The following is an 18052-nucleotide window of genomic DNA, read 5'->3' on the forward strand; positions in this document are numbered from 1 at the left end:
GGCCATACCTTCATACACAGCTCCACAGCACCTCCACGTGGCAGGAAAGGCGCTTTGATCGGTATTGAGTTTGGCTCCATTATTGCCGAATTTATATAGAGAGGTAGCGGCAAAGGGAAGTTTAGTATTAGGAGAGGAAAGGTAAGGGTTAGTGTTAGTAGTCAATAGGGAAAGGTTAGGATTGAAGGGGGAGGTTAGTATTAGGCATTAAAAGGGAAAGGTTAGTTTGAGAATAGGAGACGAAGAAGGGATATAAAAGGATATTGCCAAAAGGTACCTCCAGCAATATCCCATGCCGAAAAGAAAATGCGATCATAAATATCGTACCCTTTTCTTCATTATATATTTTCCGAGTCGTTTCCTGTACTTGCAAGGGCTAAGAAATTCTAATCTTTTACCATGACTCTCAGTCCCCCCTCTAAGATGAGGAAAATATGTGCACGGGGGGGGATGTGTCTGGTGGTGGGGAGCCACAAAAAATACTTTTTTGCAAAGCAGAAAGAGACAGGGTGACCAATGCCACCAGTTTTCCAGTGTTTTCAAATAGTATTCTTAAAGAGGAACTCCAGTGAAAATAATGTAATAAAAAAAGTGCTTCATTTTTACAATAATTATGTAGAAATGATTTAGTCAGTGTTTGCCCATTGTAAAATCTTTCCTCTCCCTGATTTACATTCTGACATTTATCACATGGTGAAATTTTTACTGTTGGCAGGTGATGTAGCTGCTGCATGTTTTTTTTGGCAGTTGGAAACCTCTGTAAACAGCTATTTCCCACAATGCAGCAAGGTTCACAGACAGGAAACTGCCAAGAGTATGTACTCAGAATTTCTTTGTGAGAGGAGTTTCACCACAATATCAGCCATACAGAGCCCCCCGATGATCCGTTTGTGAAAATGAATAGATTTCTCATGTAAAAGGGGGTATCAGCTACTGATTGGGATAAAGTTCAATTCTTGGTCGGAGTTTCTCTTTAAGCATTGGTGAAGAGGAAGGCCATGGAGGAAACCAAAGAACTAGTAATGTGATTGGGCAGCTTCAAGGACACGTGTCACTGTCATCAATGGTGGTAGTCCCTTGCATACCAAGAAAGGATGGAGAATCTCATCACTACTCCAAAAGGACATTGGGGGATATTCACTAATATTTACTAAACTGCATTAAAGACTTATGCACGATGAGTAGAGCATAATGCAGTACGGTAAAGTCATAACCATGCTCTACTTACACTATTCAGATTACTGCAGTTTAGTGAATATACCCCATTGTTCCCACATAGAACACAACCACATCACCCAAGACACTGCCAAAGTAAACAGTACAATCTCAGTGCTGGTTATCTTGGCTCCAGATCTCAGTTGCAGAGTGGTACTTCTGGCTTAGGTGAGCATTGGGGTTATTTTAGGGTTAGGCACCACAAGGAGAATGAAGGCTGGGTTCCAGGAAGGAGGGGTTAGGATTAGGTGTCAGGGAAGCGGTTAGTGTTTGACACCAGGAGGCAGAAAATGGAACGCACCAAGAAAGAGGTTATATTTTGATAGGGGTAAATTGGGGTTAGGGGGCAGTAGGATTGGGTTCAAGGCGGAGAAAGTAAGGATTAAAATCCAGAAAGGGAAGATTAGAGAAAGGCACCCAGTTAGGGCGTTGGATAGAGTAGCTTCTGGAAGTAGCAGAGTAAGGTTAGGAGGAGAGGAAAAATTGGGTTCCAGGATGGGAAGGTTAGAGTTAGTTTCCAGGAAGGAAGGTCAAGGGTAGGCACCGCAGAGGAGGTTAGGGTTGTATTCCAGGAATAGAAGGTCAGAGGAAAGCACCAGCAGGAGAGGTTAGAGTTAGAATCCAGGAATGGTAGGTCATGGGAAGGCATCAGCAGGGAGGTTACGGTTAGATTGCAGGTAGGAATGGTTAGAGGAAGGCACCAGCAAGGAAGGTTAGTGTTAGATGCCAGTAACGGAAGGTTGTGGGAAGGCACCAGCAGGAGACGTTGGAGTCAGATTAAAGGAATGGTAGGTCAGGAGAAGTGTGTGTGTGTGGGGGGGGGGGGGGGGCTAGGATGGATTTGATTAAAGGAATGGAAGGTTAGGGTTAGGCACCATCGGGGGGGGAGATCCCAGGAATGAAAGATCAGGGGAAGGCACCAGTGGGGATGGTGGGGGGGGATTGGGGTTTAAGATTAGATTCCAGAAATGGAAGATCGAGGAAGGCACCAGTGGGGGGTTTAAGGTTAGATTAAAGGAATGGAATGTCAGGAGAAGACACCAGCAGGGGGGGGGGGGGGTAGTAGTGTTAGAGTAAAGGAAGGGGAGGCCAGGAGAAGGCAGAAGGCACCAGAAGGGACGAGGGGAGGTAGGATTTGAGAAAAGGAATGGAATGTTAGGGGAAGGCACCAGCGGGGGAGGGGGGTGTTTGGTGTTAGATTCCAGGAATGGAAGATCAGAGGAAGGCAACAGTGTGGGGGTTGGGGGGGGAGAGTTTGGGGTTTAGGGTTAGATTCCAGGAATGGAAGATCTGGGAAGGCACCATTGGGGCAGTAGGGTTAGATTAAAGAAATGAAAGGTCAGGAGAAGGCACCATCAGAGGAAGTTAAGGTTATATTCCAGGAATGGAAGGTCAGGAAAATGCACCAGGAGGGGAAGGTTAGGGTTAGGAGACATAATAGACTTGTGAGTTAGGGTTAACCTCTTGCCGACCGCGTCACGCCGATGGGCGTGGCCACGGTGGTAGCCTCAGGACCGATTGGCGTAAAGTCCTGGGGCTCTGTTTTGCAGGAGATCGCACGCAGGCTGCGCGCACATCTCCTGCTTGGGGGGCGGAGCTCCGCCCCGCCTTCAGTCTCCAAGCGGCTATTGCCGCTCGGGAGACTGTTAGACGGCGTGATCACCGTCTATTTACATGGTGCAGCGCTGCGATCAGCAGCATCGCTGCACTGGGGACAGCCCCCTGGGGGACAAGAGAGCGATCAGCTCTCATAGGCAGAAGCCTATGACAGCCGATCGCCATAATTGGCTGGCTGTGGGGAGGGAGGGCTGATATTTAAAGAAACAGGGTTTTTTTAAATAAAAATAGAAACAACAATATTTATTTAAAAAAAATAAACATGGGGGAGCGATCAGACCCCACCAACAGAGAGCTCTGTTGGTGGGGAGAAAAGGGGGGGGGGGAAATCACTTGTGTGCTGTGTTTAACCTTAAAGCTGCAGTGACCTATTTTACTAAAAATTGCCTGGTCACTAGGGGGGTTTAGCACTGCCGTCCTCAAGAGGTTAAGTTCCTGGAGGGAGAGGAGAAGGAAGTACCGGAAGGAAACATTAGAATTAGACACCAAGAGAAAGAGGGGATTACAGCAACGTTAAAAAAGGGGGTATTTTTACCTCCCAGAATAAAGCACCAGTGGGGTGTTTGGTGTTTGACAACTGAAATGGTGGAAGAGGGTTATTACTGGGCAACAAAAAGGGGGGGGGGGGGGGGTTAGGAATCAGTGCAAGGGTTAGCCATCAGATAGTAATAAATACCGTTTTCCATAGCACATAGTGGAAAACCCAACTGTGATTCTGCCTAGTGTGTTCCTACCCTAAAGGGGATTATGGGTAGAGAAAGTCACTAGAAGAGTGGTCAGGGTTGGGCATCAGGAAGGGGAGACATAATTCAGGGTTGGGGGGAAGTAAAATTGACTTTGTAAGGATTTGCCAACAGCTGTCCTCTGATGTCGCTTGAGCAATTCACCAGGACACAGTCCAGTGATGGAAAGGTAAAGTATACTGCACCGGACATCGGGGGGAACATTTTAGATTAGGGGGACAGCGCCAGGGGTTCTGTTGCATTCGCTGCTCGAACCAATATCGCATGCCGTTACTGCTGTGCACCCGATCAAGCCCTACATCTTGCAGCATGTCCGACCAATTCATGCGACCAATTTCGGCCCAAAATGTATCGCATTGTCAATCGGGCATGCTCTTAGTGGCACTGATTTTCATCCAATCTGATTATAATAATCGAATTGGATGGTGGATCGCCCACTACGTCATCCTGGTGTATGGCCACCTGGGCGATATTATCCAAGGAATGCACAAGATCCTGCCAAGCTGCTGTGTATAGTAATCACTAGCGATGATCAATGTAGACAAAACCAAGGAAGTAAATCAGATCGATTTTATTTAAAGTGGACCCGAACTCTTGCACAGGACAGAAGTAAAATAGAGAAAAATGCACCCCGTATGTATTTAGAGGGTTTAGTCTGCTAATTCCCCCTCATCTGTATGTATAAGCTCATTTGAAAGCACAGGATGTTATCAATATATTTGCTTCCATGAAATCAGTAAGTAGAAACAGAGGAGATTTATTTTAGGACTTCTATCAGCTGTAACAAAGAAATGTTTTTCTTCAAAGGTTATTATAAAGTTGTTTATGTTATTATAAAGTTGTTTATGTCTTAGAGCAGAGAGGAAGCTCTGAGAGTTCAGGTCTGCTTTCAAATAAAAAGGAAGAAAAACAGAAAGTAGGTAAAGCTGGTCATACACTTATAGATTTCTACCCAATGATCCAAAACGATAGATTCAATTCAGAAGGAATCAAATCCTTCCATACACCACATCAATTTCTAACAGATTCTTGCAGGAAATCTGTTGAAAAACGATTGAACTGTTGCACTGTTGGATGTAGTGCAAAGCTAATGCCTTGTACACACTATGCAATTGTCCGTTAGATTGACGGTCAAATTGATTATTTCCAACTGGTGTGATCTGATTTTCGATCGTTTTTCTGAACAATTTTGTATAGAGGTGATCGGGAAAAACGATTGCAAATCAGATTCGACCTGTTAGAAATATTAAATTCAACCGTCAATCTGAAGGAAAATTGCATCATGTGTATGAGGCATTAATGCCATCGATCTGTCAATGCTCTTGCCCCGCCCCAAATTGTTTTACATTTTCCACCCTGTATGATCGATATTTTTTAGCCATTTGTAGGCAAAATTGAACACAAAATCGATAAAACTGATATTTTGGAGAATTGATTCCCAGCAGATGAATCGAATCTGCAAGAAATCGAATGGGAAAATCGAGGCGTGTATAACCTGATTAACTGTAGGAACAGAAGGGAGCAAGCCTATCTGAAGACACAGTCCATTGTTTTAAAAGTACATTAGTGATACATTTACATTAATTACTTAATGATGATGTAACAACAGCAACTACAATCAGCAAAAGAATAAATAACAACAACAGAGATGATGATAATAACAGCAATAACCATAAAATGATAATACTACAGTAACCTAATGATGATGTAACAATCACAAACACAGCAACGACTATGTTAGCAGTAGTGGTAACTTTGTGAATGATGTAACAACAAAAACTACCACAACAGAAATATTATTATGAGTAATAATAGTAGTAGTAATAATAAAAATATTAGTGCTAATTCAACATTACAACATAGAAAAAAAAAGCAAATGGCATAAAGCTTGCCCAAAGGAACCAGTCAAGAGAACATAAATATTATTATTATTATTATTAATTTATGTTCTCTTGTATATATCAATACTATTATTACTACTACTACTACTAATCAGTATTAATAATTTAACATTACAACATAAAAAATAAAAGCAAAATGGCATAAGCTTGCTGAAAGAGAAAGGGAAGGAGCAATAGAGGATGCAGTGTGTTATGTATAGGTGTATATACTGTATACATGTATACAGGGAGGGAGGAATACAAGAGGAGTGGGTGATGGGAGGGGGGCAGCATACCTGTGCTGTGTGTAGATGATAGGGTGGGATGTATGCAGTGGTACCCAGGGAGGGGAGGGGGAGGTGCTGTCACAGATATCTGGAGGGGCAGCACAGTGGGCTGCAGGGATGATGGGGAGGACACACAGGTAGGTGGCTCTTCTCCCGGGTATATGAGGCATACATGTGCCGGGGCTCCAGGCAGACTCCTCCCTCCCGGCCTCTCACTTCTCCGCAGCCACAGAGAGAGAGACTGAGGCCGGTGCCCGGGGTGTCCTCCCGGTGGCGTTATGAGGCTGCTGGCTGGTGCCGGTCTGTGCCTCGCCCTGGCAGCCCTGGCCCTCCTGGCGGTGGCGCTCAGCACCGATCACTGGTATGAGACGGACGCGCGGAGGCACCGGGACCGCTGCAGGAAACCGGGCGGCAAGAGGAACGACCCGGGCTACATGTACACCCCCGGGCAGCACCTGCCCCTCCGCGGGGGGCAATCCCGGAGCCGCATCACCCGCGGGGGGGACCTCCTGCCCAGGGGGGTCCGCCTGATCTCCAGGGTGGGGGACCCGCTGCTGTCACAGCCCCTCCTGCCACCTCCTCGCCATTACCTGGCCGGGGACACCCACTGCACCCGCCGCTTCAACTCCACCGTCTCCGGACTCTGGAGGAAATGCCACCGGGAGGGCTTCGACAAGGACACCGAGGAGCTGATCCTAAAAGGTGAGGGGGAAGGGGGCACCTCTGATGTCTATATATATATACCTATATAATATCCAGGCTGGAGGGCTCTCATCCTATAGGGGAGGGGTCCCTCCATACAGCCTACATAGGATGCCTCTTCTTATATATATGCATGTGTACATATATATCTGTATTGTTTCTATGGGAAGGAGGATATCTGTATAGTGTAGTGTATATATGGGTATATTATATTCTGCCTATATCCACACACATGATGAATACGGGATTGTTATTATGCAGGGAAAGGGGGGGGGGGGGGTCAGCTATATGCTGCTGTCATATGCTAGCTGTGCCTGCTCTCATGGATATGAGGTTATTATTTTACATAGGAGGAAATATTCGCCTATATTCTCTATGTACTGTTATGCACTGCCTATGCTTAGACACGTGGATAGGGCATTTTTATTTTTTAAGGCAATACGGTTCTCCTTATATTGTATATATGCTGTCATGCACTCTTAACGTTTCCAGATATGTATATGGAAGTTATTATTTTGAAGGGGGAGGGGTTCCTTTGCATGGTAGAATATTGCACTGTATGCATGCATCCATATGAGATTTTTATTTATAGGGTAGGGGTTCACATATACAGTATATACTGTACACTGGGCTACGCTGTTGGAAATAATCCTATAAGCTGGATGTTGTTAATATTTCAGAGAGGCAGGTGGTGTACTTATGTGGAGAGATATATTATTAATTCTTTACAGGTGAATGTACATATATATAGGATATACAGTCTTTTGGTATGAATGGCCAACCCATACATTTATATACTGAGCTACATTGTATCCCTTGATAAAGGGAGCATTCCTGCACTATAAACTGATATATTCTGTTTTTCTATATATTGCATGCTGTGATTATTTTACGGGTAAAGGGTCCACCTTCCTAGTGTATACTGTGAGGACGTATGTAATGAGGTTACAAAGAAGCACCTATAGCCTGTAATACTTTGCCTTCTGGGATGTAGGGGGGTCCTTGTACACTTCATGCTGGGAAGTGATGTCTTGCAGGGGTAGGCAGGGCAGATCCATCTGAATAATGTGTACTGGGACATAGAGCTTCTGGAAGTATGATGATGAATCTGGGGCACAGTCTTCTAGAACCAGAATGGTCTTTCCAAACACTTGGCTATATAGTCTTCCCGGTTAAAGGGGTCACTGGTATGTTGGGACGTATAGGTTATATATACTGAAGACTCATAGTTTATATAGATGTGAGGATCAATGACAACACAAATAACATTTTCCCCTGGTGGACTCAAAGCACCAGTTGGGCACGCTCTATGGGCAGTAGCAGTGCTAGGGAGCCTTGCCCAAGGATTCCTTACTGAAGAGAAAGAGCCAAGATTTGAACTCCTGTGTCAGAGGCAGAGCCATTACCACTGCACTGGTATACATGTTGTTCTGTGGGACATTATCCATGCTTGCACAGTACACAGAGTAATATTGCTTTTGTAGGCTGTTTTGCCTATGTAATGAATAATGGGATATGTTGTGTTTTTGACATCCAAAGTTTACCTAAACATTGCCTGTTGGCATAAACGGTTGTTTAGTGTCAGACCTGTACATGTACAGTCTAGATTTTTACATTATATGGGTAGAAGTGGAACCATTTGCACAGTGTATGTTGCACAGGGTATATTTAACTGGTGTTACATACAGTCTTCTGCAAGTATGAGCATACCTATACAAAAAACTGTAACAATCCCTTCATATAATAAAGCTTGATACATTTGAACATATTGGGTCTGCTAGTCTAGGTCATCTACCTACCCATTATATCCTGTCCCAAAAGAAAACTGTTTTATATAGGTGGTGATTGTATGCTGATTGATTGGTCTCCTGCGAAAGGGCTTTACAACATAATGTGATGCAGAGCATAGAATTATTGCCACAGCGCCAGTCTATACATTATATGGCGAGGTTATAGTGCTTTCTGTTACAGTCTGTCCACTGGAATGTAGAAATGCATGTAGGATAAATAAGTTCTGTTGTAGAAACCAATATGTGCACAGTCTTATATCGCAGGGCCGGGGCTTCCATAAAGGCAAAGGGGGCAATTGCCCCAGGGCCCCAGATCATGTAGGACCCCTCCCTTGTGTCTCCCCCCCCCCCTCCTCTCCAGCTATGGTGACCCTATTCATGCCTGCAGGGAATGAGGAAGAGGTGAAGTCCAGAGCATAGAGCACGGAGCTGCCTCCTGTGTCCTGCCTGCATTATGGATGCCTAATGGTATTGTGACTGGGGGGGGGGGGGGGGGAATCAGGCCTGGCAGCCAGTTCGGGGGCCCCGGAGTGGTGAATTTGCAGCTGGGGTGGGGCAGTGCTAGGGGGGGCCATGAGTTACTTTTGCCCCAGGACCCCATTGTAACATTGTAACTAGGCCTTTCCTATATCACATAGTCTGATATATAGTTTACTAATGTATTCAGAGATGGATTAAGAGGAAATAGGGCCCTTTCCATTGTAGCATACTTGGCTCCTCCTTATGGTCTTTTTGGTAATCTAAAATGGGAGAAGGGTCAGAAGAAGTGGCAGTTGCCCCCCCTGACACCCACCGGGCCCTAAGCATCTGACTAGGTGGCGTGGTGGCGTAGTGGTTAGCGCTCTCGCCTTGCAGCGCTGGGTCCCTGGTTTGAATCCCAGCCAGGTCAACATCTGCAAGGAGTTTGTATGTTCTCCCCATGTCTGCGTGGGTTTCCTCCGGACACTCCGGTTTCCTCCCACATCCCAAAAACATACGGATAGGTTAATTGGCTCCTCCCTAAATTGGCCCTAGACTACAACACATACAACACATACAATATATACATAGACATAGGACTATGGTAGGGAATTAGATTGTGAGCTCCTCTGAGGGACAGTTAGTGACAAGATAATATACTCTGTACAGCGCTGCGGAAGATGTTGGCGCTATATAAATACTAAATAATAATAATAATAATAGGTTGCCTTATGAACGATCCTGCTCTGAATGTATAGAGTCAGCCTATACTGGGAACAGAGTCTAGAAAGCTCTCTGACACTGGTGCATGCAGTTTTACACCATGCAAGATGTTTGTGACTACCTTATCCCATCCTAGGACCTCTGAGGGATAAAAGTGGGGGATGTGTGACAACATAAGGACTGTAATGCATAGACTTGGCTCCTAATAGATCCAGTGCCTGGCACTTGACGAGATTGTCCTAAGGCTACTGCACATGTTGCAATGAGTGAGGGTGTCACGTTCAATCTGTAGCTGTGAAGAGCTTGTGCCAGCTACACAATAAAAAATGGAGAGCAGTGAATAAGGAGGTGTGGATAGTTCCCAGCATTAGGAGACATGGAGATGAGGAGGACTGTCAATATAACAGAGGGGAGGAGCTACCATTAACGTTTCTAATGTGCGTGGGGGCTAATTAATGCAGAATTAATGTCTGTGTGTGTTGTGTGTCAGGCCTGATGTATTAGAGGATAATTACGAAATTGGAAGCGTTGTGGTGCGCTCTCTTGAGATAACAAGCACTGTCTTTTCATTAGAGATAATAAACATGCTCTACGTATAGAGGTTAGTGTACCCCCTACAGTAGTTTTATAAGGTAATTAAGCATCAAGAAGGAATTCTGTGGCGACATGCAAGAGAACTTGATGGCAAAAGATGCTATAAATACTACCATACTTGACAGCAAGAGTAGTTGGCATATTTAGTACTACCTATACTTTACCTGTCGCGTGAACTCTCGTTTGTGCAATTTGTGTGTTGTTGCGTGATGTTGCGTATACCAGCAGGAAGATCGGGGAACGCTTGTTGTCGGGGACGCCGCTGTGATCCATCTTCCTGATGAACTTCTGAGCTGATGCAGCTGAGAGATCAAATTACACTTGTGATTACTTACAGATAAAGGAGAATTAGACAGGCTCTTCTCTCTAAAAACACACGGTGCATTTCTCTGTTTTTCCTTGCGTCCTGTTCAGGTCCACTTTAAGCTTGTGAGTGAAGAAGAATTGCGTAGGATCTTGTTTGCCGTGTGTGGACCACTAGTCGATCGACTTACGATCAACCACACTGTTGTTAATCGCCCGATAAAGTCAATTGCTTATTTGCTTGGTGGAAAATCAAGTAAGTTATGGGCACCTATTTATTTTATTTTTTCCTGTTAAAAACACAAATACTATTTTAGAAGGAATTTAATTCATGTTCTCTGTCGTCTTAGGAACTCCAATGGGGCACAAAATGTGGAACAGAAAGGCAGGTGAATGTCTGAAGTAGGTCATTCTTTCATGTTTGCAATAGCGAACCTTAGGTGATATCAAAAACCCACATGACTGCTTGCTGTATATTGGTTACAGCATGAAATCTCTATGGAATCGGCCTTGTGACGCCAACTCCCTGCCCCTGGCGCTGTCCCCTCAATGTAAAATGTGCCTCATGCAGAATATTTTACCTGCCCGTGTCCACTGCCTGCTCCATCCTCCATCCTCCGTCCACATAACCGTACCACACATGGTTGCCAACGTGACATACACACACACACACCCACATGTACGCTGGCAACCATGTGGAGCATGGAGCCAGCAGTGGAGACTGACAGGTAAAATATACTGCATTGGGTACCCGGGGCACATTTTACACTAGGGGGGACAGTGCTGGGGGTGTTATTGCATTAGTCGCTCGTCCCGATATCACACAATGTTACTGCAGCGCACCCAAGCAAGCATGTCAGCCCTACATCTTGCAGCATGTCCAATCAATACATACGACCAATTTCGGACCAAAATTGGTCGCATCGTCGAACAGGCATGCTGTTGGCGGCACCGATTTACATCAGTTCCGATTATAATAATCGAATTGGATGGTCGATCTGCCACCAAGTCGCCTGATGTATGGCCACCTATATAGATTTCCACACAATGTTCCAAAATGTTCGATTCCTTTCTGAAAAGAATTGATTCCTACCATACAATTTCCAATAGATTCCAGCAAGGAATCTATTGAAAATCGATCAAGCTGCAGAGTTGCATTGTTCGATGCAGTGCAAAGCTAAAGGTCATCGATCTGCTCATGCTCTTGGCCCGCCCCCGATTGTTTTACATTTTCCATCCTGTCCTGATTAATTTTTTTATCAAAATTGAAAAAAAAAAAGATCAACCTAATGCTGGCCATACACTGGTCGATTATAGGACGATCGATTCACCTATTGATTCTTAGAATCGATTCAAAATAAATGAATCGGTTGAACATGAATTGATTTTTTTGCCCAGACACTAGGGTCGATTTTTGTTCCATTTTTTAACCTTTAATCGATTTTCGATCACAAAATAAATACCTTGGTGAATCAGATCGTAAAGGTCAATCGAATACATAATGAAAAACTTTCGATTCTTGTTCCACCTAGTGAAATAACGTGACATACTCAATTGATTCACTTTAAGAATTCGATCGAATATCAGCCGATCTGAATCGATTCTACATCAGTATGACAACTGGATTTTTGATCGATTCATTCATTGGTTATAATAATCGATCAAAGTAAAAAAATCGACCACTGTATGGCCACCTTAAATTTTCCATCCTGTCCGATCGTTTGCTTTTGATAGTTTTTTTTTTTTTTATCAAAATCGATTAAAAAAAAATCCATCAATCTGAAATTTTGGGGAATCGATTTCCAGCAGATGAATCGAATCTGCAAGGAATTGAATGCGGAAATCGGGTGTATGGCCGCCTTAAGTTTCTAGATAGGGAGAGTGCTGTTAATCATGTAGGTGTATAGATCCTGGCCTCCACCACAATGGCTGGCTCACTATTTTCAGTCACTGGATACTTCTCCCCCAGGAGCAGGACTGCAGGGCTGTGAGGCTTTCTGGATATAGGTCAGCCTTTTGTAACAAAGACTTGAGCCACATGTGAATATTCTGAGTATATTAAAGGCCTGACAACTGTTTTATTAACATCCCCCTCCTCCCTCCCCACACGCACTCCTAAATCCACCCCCAGTCTCCTCACCCACTTACATTCGCATTGAAAACAACCGGAAAGCAGCAATACATGAGATCTCACTGACACACTGAGATAGTGACATCCATTTCTCAAGCTCTTAATGAGCTCATATTTTTGAGGCAGACAGTGATGCAGATGATGAGAAAGGAGGGGGGGGGGGAATTTTATCATTTCTTCACTCTGTAGTAAATACAGCCTCCATGGTATCCATTAAAAAAGGTAATTCTTTTGTAATGAACTATGTAATCAAATACTTATTGACTGCTGTTTGTTGACATACTGTAACACGTAAAAGCAGTCAATGTGTACTAAGCTTATACAACCAGTCCTATACCTGATATGATTTCTGGTGCTCTGTGTACAAGGAGAGAAGGGCCTCCTTCCCCCAGAAAGACCTCCTCCCCCTTCCCCTTCCCCTTGAAGGACCCCCTCCCACCTTCCCCCTCTTCCCCCAGAAGGGACCCCAGCACCTCTTCCCCTCAAAGGACCCCTCCCCCTTTTGCCATCTTCCCCAGAAAGGCCCCCTTGCCCCCCCCCCCTTCCCAAAAGGATAACATTTGTAGAAACCGTCCTAAAAGTAAGAGAGCAATTCCTTATTGAGGTATTCAATTGTATGGGATAAGCAAGTTGTATATCTTCTACCGCCCATTTTTTTTTTTTTGGGGGGGGGGGGGTGAAGGGGGGATGCTAAATGTTCTTTGGGCACTTTATGCAGTTTTTATCTAGAGGGCAGCCATCCTCTGGAAGTCTTCCGCTGTTGGAGATAACTCGCTACCAGAGATCATGAGTGATATGAGAAGCCAGCGTGTGGATCAACCTACAAGCAGCTGAAGTGTACCTGATTTATTCGGTTGGGGTAGTTTTGGCCTTAAACATTGAAAATGAAAAGGATGACTATCGGTAATTAGAGTAGCTTAATCAGTCTGCATTGTCAGTGGTAAGTACTGCATTCCTGCCCACTGCTGTTGATGGTGCTAAGTGTGAAAATTATATTACTCATAACTGTCCAAATGCTCACTGTTTATTAGCTTCAATGGTGCTGAATATGAACAGTGTACTGCCAGTTGCTGTGCATAGTGCTGGTCTAACAATGCTCACCACTCTGCATGGTACATTGTCAGTATGTCTTCTATTACTGTGCATGGTGCTGAATATACTAAATACACTTTCAATTGCTGTCCATGGTGCTGAATCTAGCAATACCCACCATTGTGCATGAATTTAAAGAGAACCTGGACCAAAGCTGGGGTTCAGAAACACATGCCTACCTAAAGAGAGGGAAGCCTCTAGATCAGTGATGGCTAACCTTGGCATTCCAGCTGTGACAAAACTACAAATCCCATCATGCCTCTGCCTCCCCAAGTTATGCTTAGAGCTGTCAGAGTATTGCAATGCCTCATGAGTCTTGTAGTTCTACCACAGCTGAAGTGCCAAGGTTAGTCATCACTGCTTAGAACCTCCAGAAGTTTCCCGCACTGGCCTCTGGTCTTCTGCCACCTCCGTGACTCTCCAGCTGATTGGCACCATGCTCCTCTTCTGGCACGAGCGCTGCCATGCTACAGCCATGTGAGCACCACCGGGCATGTGCAGTAGCATGGGGCCGCTTGTGCATGATCCGCTGCACTCGTGCTTGAAGAGGAGCGAGGCCTGGATCACATTACCAACAAGCCCTTGTTGGTAATTTCTTGAAGGTCTATAAGTAGCACTGGGGGAGTGGCAACAGGGGACCGGAGGACACCGTGGGAAGCCTCGTTAGCATCCAGAGGCTTCCGAGCTTCTGCTTGAGTACGGGGCAGCACGGTGGCGCAATGGTTAGCTCTCTTGCCTTGCAGCGCTGGGTCCCTGGTTCGAATCCCAGCCAGGGCACTATCTGCAAAGAGTTTGTATGTTCTCTCCGTGTCTGCGTGGGTTTCCTCCAGGCACTCCGGTTTCCTCCCACATACCAAAAAAAACATACAGGTAAGTTAATTGGCTCCCTCTAAAAAAAAAAAAAAATTGGCCCTAGACTACAGTACTTACACTACATAATATAGACATATGGCAATGGTAGGGATTAGATTGTGAGCTCCTTTGAGGGACAGTTAGTGACATGATATATATATAGTATATATATATATATATATATATATATATATATATATATATACACTGTACAGCGCTGCGTAATATGTCGGCGCTATATAAATACTAAATAATAATAATAATAAATAGTACCCTTTAACAATTTTTCAGTACATGGTTTATTGCTGTCCATGGTGCTGAATCTAGCAATGCTGACCACAGTGCATGGTGCTGAATATACTTAGTGCACCTTCTATTGCTGTCCATGGTACTCAATCTTACAATACTCACCACTGTGCTTGGAGCTGAATATACTCAATACACCTTCTATTGCTGTCCATGGTGCTATAACTAACTATACTCTCCATTGTGCTTGGTGGTGAATATGGTCAGTACGCCTTCTATTGCTGTTCATGTTGCTTGATCTTAAAATACTATACTCACCACTGTGCATGGAGCTGAATGTACTCAGTACACCTTCGATTGCTGTCCATGAAGCTGAATCATTCAATACGACAGTATACTCACCACTGTGCATGTGAATGTGTACAGTACACTGCCCATAGCTATAATAGTGAACATTACACTGCCACAGCTATGTATGGTGCTGAATGTGAACAATACACTGGCCATAGCCGTGCATGATGCTGAATGTGATAATTATGTTTCCCATTACTTTATATGTTACGGAATGTGAACAGTGCACTGCTCAGAGCTATGTTTAGTGTTGAATAAGAACAATAGACTTCCCATAGCTACGTATGGTGCTAAATATGAACAGTATTACTTATATTGCTGTCCATGGTGCAGGGTGGTGAGAGTTCACCAGTACTGATTGATCATAAACAGTTCCAGGGTAACTGGAGCAGATGCCTAGAGCAACCAATCACAATCCTAGATCCGGGCATCTGCTTTGCCTCTGCACCTGTATTACTGCTGCTATGTCGGCTGAAGCTACTAATGCACCTGTGCCCACCGCCAACAAGCGGACTTTCAGGGGTACCACCGCTGGATCGCCTTTGCTGAGAAGGACGAGGAAAACCTCTTTAGGATCCAGAGGCTTCCCCCTTCCGAGGTAAGTATCCCTTAGAACTTTTTTCCCTTTACTTCCTTCTGTTTTAAGAAGGCAATTACACCAAGCTTTGCTTTTTTTTTAGTAAGAGGGCTTTTTGGTCCCTTTTATCCCCCTACACATTCCTAGTAGTTTGGGTCACCCTGAGCTGCTTGGTTACTCTGTTTTTTCCTTTAGGTTCACTTATAATAAGAGAAGTATACTGAGTATTGCTTTCTGTGGTGCTGAATTGGAGCAGTATACTGAGTATTGTTGTCCCTGATGCTCAGTATGAGAAGTGTACTGAGACCTGCTGTCCATGGTGCTGAATAAGAACAGTATAGTGGGTGTTGCTGTCCATGGTGCTGAATAAGAACGAGCAAGTGAGAACTGCTATGGTGCTGAATAGGAACAGCAATTGACTATTGGTGTCAGTGATGTCTGCCCATTGCTGAATGTGAACACCAGTGCTCTGTCTGCAGGTGTCCATGAGGTCAAGGTTTTCACTACACTGTCCACATCTGGCTTATTGCTGTCCCTGATGCTGAATAGGAGCAATACACTGAATATAGCTGTCCATGGTGCTGAATAGGAGCAATACACTGAATATCGCTGTCCATGGTGCTGAATAAGAGCAGTATACTGAGTATTATTGTCCCTGATGCCCCATATAAAAGTGTACTAAGACCTGCTGTCTCTGTTGCTGAATAAGAACAGTATACTTATGTCTAATACACACGATGCAATTTCCCATCAGATTGATGGTTGAATAGATTTTTTTCCGACAGGTCTCATCAGATTGACGGTTGAATAGATTTTATTCCGACAGGACCCATCTGATTTCCGATCATTTTTCTGATCAATTTTCTGATCACTTCTATACAAAATCAATAAGAAAAACAATCGTAAATCAGATGGGACCTGTTGGAAATAATCGATTCAACCATCAATCTGATGAAATATTGCATTGTGTATACTAGGCACTAGCAGTCCATGGTGCTGAATAAGAGCAGTGTACTGAGTATTGATGTCCCTGATGCGAAATAAGAAAAGAATATTGATTATTGTTGTCAGTGATGTCTGCCCTTTACTGAATGTGAACAGTGCTCTGTCTGCTGGTGTCCATGAGGTCAAGGTGTTCACCACACTGTTCACAGCTGGCTGTGAGTGCTACAAGTTGATGAACACATGCTGCTTATAGTGTGCGAATAATATGACTGTCTGTGGTGACAAATATGACCATTATAATGTCTGATACTGTGCATGGTGCTTATCCCGCCACTCACACTTAGTACAATCGTACCTGCTTGAAAAAACAAGCATGTGCAAAATATCTGCAAGGAGCAGAGCCATGTCAAGTTTTATATTATGCCCCTGTAAGCTACTGTATGTATGCCTGCAGGACTGATGCTTTACTGTATATCATTCAAACTAACTTGCAGACAGCTGCGTTAACTAAGCTATCACTGCAGCTCCCCCCCCCCCCCACACACACACACACATACACATGCACAAACACACCACCCTCCCCCTCCATACTCACCTGAGGGCCATGTGAACTCCCCCCTACCTCGCCACTCACTCCAAACTACGTGGATCTGACCGGTGTTCCCCCAGCCTCCCAGAAGTGCTTAAATCCCCTAATTTAAAATTAAATCCCTAACATAATGAGGTGCAATATTTTTCCAGAACACACTCCCCTCCCCCACACATACCACACTCCCTCTTCATATTCATCTCTCAGGGCAATGTGACCTCATCATCCACCTAAACAGGCATTAGAGTCAAAGCTACTCCAAACCATTGTGGTTCTGAGTGGTGTTGTCCCGGCCTCCCAGACGTCCTTGCTTAGAATCCCTAATTTAAAATGTAATCCCTAACATAATGAGGTGCAGCATCTCAACAGATCTGTTCTTCAAACAGTATCAGTTATCAGACCTGTCCACAGAGCTCTCACATGAAGCACTCTGCACAGTTGTCCGTCAGTGGCAGAATGCTGGGAATGCACTTTGTACACGCTATGATGATTGATCCTATTCTTTGCTGCTATCATGAAGGGGGGCTACTGAGATCCTGAAATGCTGCATCTCACACTTGTTATGGATTATTCATTTAACTCTTCATATAAAAAAATAGGAGTGCAGCTATTGCTGTAGCATTAGAATTCAGTTGTGGCAGTGATGCCCCTAACCAAGTACTTACAAACAGCTGCAATACCATAGAGAGTAAGGAACTGATATTTATATCAATAACAGGGGCATGGCCCCGCCCAGCATGCTGAAGTGGTGCATTATGGATCACAGATCTGTACACATGGATGTGATTAGTAGACAATGGATGTGCACATGTGACTGTAGTACCAAAGCTATGAGTAATTATTATTATTTAGTATTTATATAGCTCTGACATCTTCCACAGCGCTGTACAGAGTATATTGTCACTAAACTGTCCCTCAGAGGGGCTCACAATCTAATCCCTCCCATAGTCATATGT

General features: G+C 44.3%; 1 protein-coding gene across 1 annotated transcript in view; it reads left to right on the forward strand.

The window, feature by feature from the left end:
* The first annotated feature begins 5856 nt into the window (after positions 1-5856).
* LOC137538161 (transmembrane protein 178B-like) overlaps positions 5857-18052 on the forward strand; it is a 112017-nt gene continuing 99821 nt past the window's right edge. The window contains exon 1 of the mRNA XM_068260186.1: positions 5857-6444. Within this exon, the coding sequence (XP_068116287.1) occupies positions 6021-6444 (424 nt within the window). The 5' untranslated portion in view covers positions 5857-6020. The remainder of the gene's footprint in view (positions 6445-18052) is intronic.

Source organism: Hyperolius riggenbachi, chromosome 11, assembly GCF_040937935.1.
Source record: "Hyperolius riggenbachi isolate aHypRig1 chromosome 11, aHypRig1.pri, whole genome shotgun sequence".
NCBI classification, from domain to species: domain Eukaryota; kingdom Metazoa; phylum Chordata; class Amphibia; order Anura; family Hyperoliidae; genus Hyperolius; species Hyperolius riggenbachi.